The sequence below is a fragment of the Bombus vancouverensis genome, chromosome 4, assembly GCF_051014615.1.
Source record: "Bombus vancouverensis nearcticus chromosome 4, iyBomVanc1_principal, whole genome shotgun sequence".
In the NCBI taxonomy this organism is placed as follows: domain Eukaryota; kingdom Metazoa; phylum Arthropoda; class Insecta; order Hymenoptera; family Apidae; genus Bombus; species Bombus vancouverensis.
In genome coordinates this window covers 18,626,266-18,631,548 of record NC_134914.1, presented here as the reverse complement: position 1 = coordinate 18,631,548, position 5,283 = coordinate 18,626,266, and the positions used below count along the sequence as shown (strand labels likewise).

General features: G+C 38.1%; 1 protein-coding gene across 1 annotated transcript; it reads left to right on the top strand.

Annotated features, from left to right (window-relative positions):
* The first annotated feature begins 2,328 nt into the window (after positions 1-2,328).
* Positions 2,329-4,917, top strand: LOC117166680 (cilia-and flagella-associated protein 96). Its single transcript, XM_033350881.2, has 4 exons — positions 2,329-2,398; positions 2,468-2,658; positions 3,236-3,509; positions 4,532-4,917. Exons 1-4 carry the CDS (start codon positions 2,329-2,331, stop codon positions 4,915-4,917), a joined length of 921 nt encoding a protein of 306 aa, XP_033206772.1.
* The last annotated feature ends 366 nt before the right edge of the window (positions 4,918-5,283 follow it).

Here is a 5,283-nt window from a genome sequence, read left to right as displayed (position 1 = left end):
AATTTGCAATAGCGCGATAGTCAAACACGAAGTAAAGCTACATTTAAATTGCTATTTAGGTCACAGGAGAAAAATATGCTAAATATAATCAATCCAAATTTTGCAGACAATGTTTAGCCTTTGAATATATTAGGTTGACCGAGAAGTTTCTTTCGTTTTATGAGGAAACAATAGACGCACAACGTTTTTGGTTTTATAGTATTTTGCCGAATTACGTACGATCCATTTCGTTCTGTCGAGATAAGCACCGCGACATTTCACAGACTTGGTTTTACGTTCGCACTGTTGTAAAAAACACGTTTGCGAAAGAATGACACTTCGCGGGCAACCTAATAGAAAGTTTTATAGAAGAGCTAATTTTAAGATTAAACAACCGAATGGAAATTGTCGTCGTTATTTGTAGGTCGAAAGAATGTAATCTTTCCGTTTCACGATGTCCAATTTTAATTTAATGGGGATTTTTCTAAAAGTGAATATCCGCGAACGTAAACTTCGATTTTGAAGTTGAAAGTTAACGTTGCCGATAATGGTAGAAGATTTACGGTAACGAAACTTATTCCACCGATTCAGCTTGTTCTTGGTGGAAGGATTATTCCATTTCCATGAACGAAAACTCTTGTCCCGAATAATTATGCGAATCGTAGGTTGGAAAGTACACTCTGTCTGGTCTATGTATATAAATCATGCGCAAGCAGATAAACGGTGTTCACAAACAACGCGGTAATGAAATGTTTCCACCATTACCATTGCGAATGGTAACATCTCGTCTGGCAACATCAACTCATTAAGAACAACTCATTACCGTGAAGAGACCGGTTAGGAACGTTTCATCAGTGGCGAAAACGTTTTCTTGCCTATTCAGTTATCCGAAGCCGAGGAATCTCAAGAACGACGAATGTCTGTCACGAAGTAGCATCGATTCCGTGACTGCTTGTAAACCAGAGCGAAGATTTTCCAAGGATTGCGAGGATTTGCAATTACATCGGTGTTCGTCGAAAGGATTTTCATTCACGCGAAATGTGTCGAACGTCAGCAAGCGAGAATCGAGTCGATACGAGCCAAGTTTTATCCCAGATTCGAAAGTTTTTCGGTTTCACAGACTTAATAAATCATACTTTATCGATGGAAGATGGCTTGGAAAAATTTGTTTGCGATTTTTATCGCTTAGGGTGTTAGTAGCGCGCGTTCGAATAATTTGTCGAGCCATTGTACACGATGTACAGGGTGGTTGGTAACTGGTGGTACAAGCGGAAAGGGGGTGATGCTACGCGAAAAAAGAAGTCGAAAATATAGAATAAAAATTTTTTTTTTTTATTTTTTTTAGAAATCTACAGTGAGATCCGTTATAACGAGACGCGATAAAGTGCACGCGTACCGAGCCAAAATTCAAAGTCGATTTTCTCGAAAACAAAGCCTCGAATGAAAAATTTGTATTCTATATTTTCGACTTCTTTTTTCGCGTAGAATCACCCCCTTTCCGCTTGTACCACCAGTTACTAACCACCCTGTATATTGGATTCAATATTTTTTCGTTATCATGACAAATTTGTTATACTTTGATTATTGATGCTACAAAGTAGACAAACACGTGTCGATAATATCTTTGATCGCGTCTCTGACCGTGTTTGCGTTCTTTGTACGTAGGAAACGAATTAAAAGGATTCAATTACATTTGTACTTATTTCACTTGCAACACATTGCTACTCGTCTTAGATTTTACCTTTCAATTTTATGTACTTGCTATGTATATCGTCAGTAGTTCTGTTTGTTTGATTCAAAGGTATAGTCACGTTTTATAGAACGATCTCTTGTTTCGTTTCTTTTTTGTATTGATCGATATGTCGGTAAAGAGGATAACAGTTTTAAACAAGCTGAACTTTGAATCCTTCTAGGGCCAATAGCTCCATAAATCTAGTATTTCGCGATGAATAAAATATTGACTGCGAGAAAAAGTGCCGAATATATCAAACATAGTTACCGAAAAACGTGTTTTGCTTCAATTTTCCGAAAAATCGACGAAACAACGTCCGAAGGACCCTAAAGATTTTAAGATCACGTTGAAAGATTTCTTTTTCAAAATATTTGAAGAACAACTACGTAAGTGCCTAAGCGAAATATGATTTAAAAACGATGCTGGTAAAAAAGACATTTTCTTGAAAAACTCTCCCATAGAAAGATCTTCCGATGTTGAAAATTGAATTATCAACGAATTTGTTGTTTGTTCGGACAATTGACGCTCAGGATCATACGAAGATCAGATAAAATTTCAGGTTATTCGTATTTCAGATACGAAATAAAATAAGTTAAAGTATCAAGTCGGATACAACAATGGGGAAAAGGAGATACATATTGGAACCTTTGGGCAAACGATTTGGAAAAACGGATCTCGATAGAATAGGTAAAGTATACTTCGTCGATGGATGAGAACTTCCTTTACTCGCTGATACTTCTGTTTTATTTTCCGAAGGGTATTTCCACGATCCATCCCCGGCACCCTTCGACAAGCATCAGGCAATTCCTGTGAAATTTCGCGAAGGTATTGAAAAAGGACCTCAAATGCTGGCGGGGCCATCGATTGATCTATTTGAGGAGAAATTCGTGCGAATTTTTGATGGAGAGGCATTGCACGAGCCGTGGCGCATCGAAGCGAAAGAACAGGTAATCGCACGATGTAATTGGGTCGAATTCATTCATCGCTGGCAGCGTTGTCTTTCTCCGTGTGTTTGGCATCTGTAGTCACATTTCGAAATTGAAAAATCGAAAATTTCTTACGCAATTCTCCGAGTCGTAAATCGAGATTTGAAACTATTAGCTTGTCGGAAGTGTCTTTCTTTACAACGACTCATCTTTATACAAGTACGAAACCTAATCTGTCGAACATTGTGATTTTTATTTTGATAGAACAAAATGAATCGTAGGTAATTCGATAAAATAATACAAAACGGAAAATGTTGTGCATTCGTTATTTTCTTATAAAACGAAAGAAACTTTCCGGACGACCTAATATATTAAAATTATTGAGGAATATTACAAAGTGCAACGAGATATCGTTTAAATTCGAAATTGAAGAATCTAAAATCACAAAGTTAATTTTCTATCGGTTGGAATTTAAAGTTGTACCAAAACTTAAGAGCTATTAAGACACGCGTCAAATATGGAAGTTTGAGGAGTCTTACTTTTGCAGTTCTAGCGACAATGCTAAAGAAGCCAACTTGATACATACACCGTTTCGCAGTTGGAACGTGATAAGGCAAAAATCGGGGGAATTCTATTGCCACCCTCTCCTGCCAAGAAACATTCCACGCCTGGCGATTATCATGGATGTTTCGAGAAAGTAACTTACTTCAGAACTGTGGCAGAAGAACGTAAAAAGGGAGGACGGAGACCCGAACTGCCGAACGTGAAGATTAAACCCAATCCTCTCGGTGGTCCAGGATACGCCAACATTTGCTTGAATCCCTTTCCATCGTATTCCTACGATCCTTATGACCCGCCGCAAGAACGCGTAGGTAATGGATTTTATTTTGTAATGGACTATTTTGAAAATTCATGAACACCGTAACGAAACATCTGCGCCATGATTGCACTGGTACAGTTTGACACAAATGTGAAAAAAAATATGGTTGTATTTTATTACCACATTGCGAATTTTATGGATGTTTTATAAGACACTTGGAAGTTGCAAAATGCATAAAACGAACTCGATTCGCAGAAACGTATGAAATATCCAAAGTGTAACACGGGTTATGACGTTCAGTGGGTAAAACAAACTTCCATCTAGGTTTCATTATTTAAATTGCATTCATAAAATTACGAATTTGCATAAATATCCACACTCTGCTTATTACGGTGCAAATGAAATTTCAAAATTTCGTACAACAGATACTTTCGAGCAAGCGTTCAAATACGTTGGTGAACGAGCATATGCTACAGCGTCAAATATCTTCTAATTTTTGTATTTGCTACGTCGGTCTCGCTTCTTATTTCTTATTTTTTGTTCGTTACTCGTCCGTGGCAGCGGTAGACAAGACAGACAATATTATCGAGGTAATATACAGAAGGCTTCTAACGCGGAAAAAGATTGGAGACCCGCGTTCACCCTCGTTTTCGCTTTTTTTTCTCTTTTTGGTAACATTTTGTTTCCCAAGCTGGTGCAACTAATTACATTTTTGTCGTAAGAGAGGAAAGAAAATGAAACCTAGCTACGCTTAGACGGCTATTTTCTTTCTCCTCGCTCTTTTACCGTGCTCTATGCGAGCTTCCAAACTTCTGTCGAGACTAATTTAAAAGGAAAAGAAAGAGGTCTTCAAACACGCAGAGTTAACTAAACCGGTGATTTTCGCTCGCTTAATTATTATTAGCCTGGTAGATTAATTATGTACCGGTCGCTCTGTGGCGAGTCACGCTGAATAAAGATGCTTTCTAAAAATACTACATCGTGTTCCACGCGCGTTCAAAAAGAAAAAAAATGATTTATTACTTTATATTAATTAATTTTCCTTCCTACACTAATTACTCTCAAACGCAACAGTGCAACCGGGACGATTTCTGAACGCCAGCGCGCCACTGGATCATTTTCCGCCGAATCCTTACCAGGACAAGGATTTTGGACCTACTTACGTACGACCGGTTGATCACGCGCCTAAAATAATAGGCCCTGGTATTCTTTACGTTCCATTCCCAAAGAAACCCGGTGGAAATCACTCTGGTTGCTTCCACAAATTCCCATCGTATTCTAGCGAGCCATACGACAAAGCTATCAAGGAAACGCGTAAGCCTGTTAGTATGTTTGTCAGTGGCGGGCCATCGCGGCGAACCAAGTATACTGCTAGCATAATTGATCAAGTTACCAGAACGTCTTGTAACGCGACGAATTATATGGATTATAAGCCACAAGTTTATCCCTTGAACAAATAAGAATTCTCACTTCGTCATTTATTATTTTCAAGGGATTTCATTGGGAAACAATATTTTATAACGCGCGTATACTTTTCTATAATTTGTACACTTTTTAATAAAACAGTGGTATGAATTATCCAGTAGGTGGTGTATCGAATTTAAAACATCGCTTTTCTGCGAAAGACGGAAGCTACGACTTGTCATATTTCGTCCTCTTCGATTCATTCAACTGTACTTTCATTCACCGCTTACTTGCTCCACCCTCTCCTTTTAAACCATTGAAACGCTAACGAAAAAGTTCTTAAGACGAACGATTATTACCTACGCTACGTTCTTCCTCTAATACACACATTTACATCCTTAATAGACCAACGAGAGCAATTA

What these genes read in the sequence shown, in the direction of transcription:
- LOC117166680 (XM_033350881.2), top strand. Translation starts at nt 2,329, where the DNA reads ATGGGGAAAAGGAGATACATATTGGAACCTTTGGGCAAACGATTTGGA. An exon ending in AACGGATCTCGATAGAATAG is followed by an intron (nt 2,399 to 2,467) that starts GTAAAGTATACT and finishes TATTTTCCGAAG; the next exon opens with GGTATTTCCACGATCCATCC. An exon ending in GCATCGAAGCGAAAGAACAG is followed by an intron (nt 2,659 to 3,235) that starts GTAATCGCACGA and finishes ACCGTTTCGCAG; the next exon opens with TTGGAACGTGATAAGGCAAA.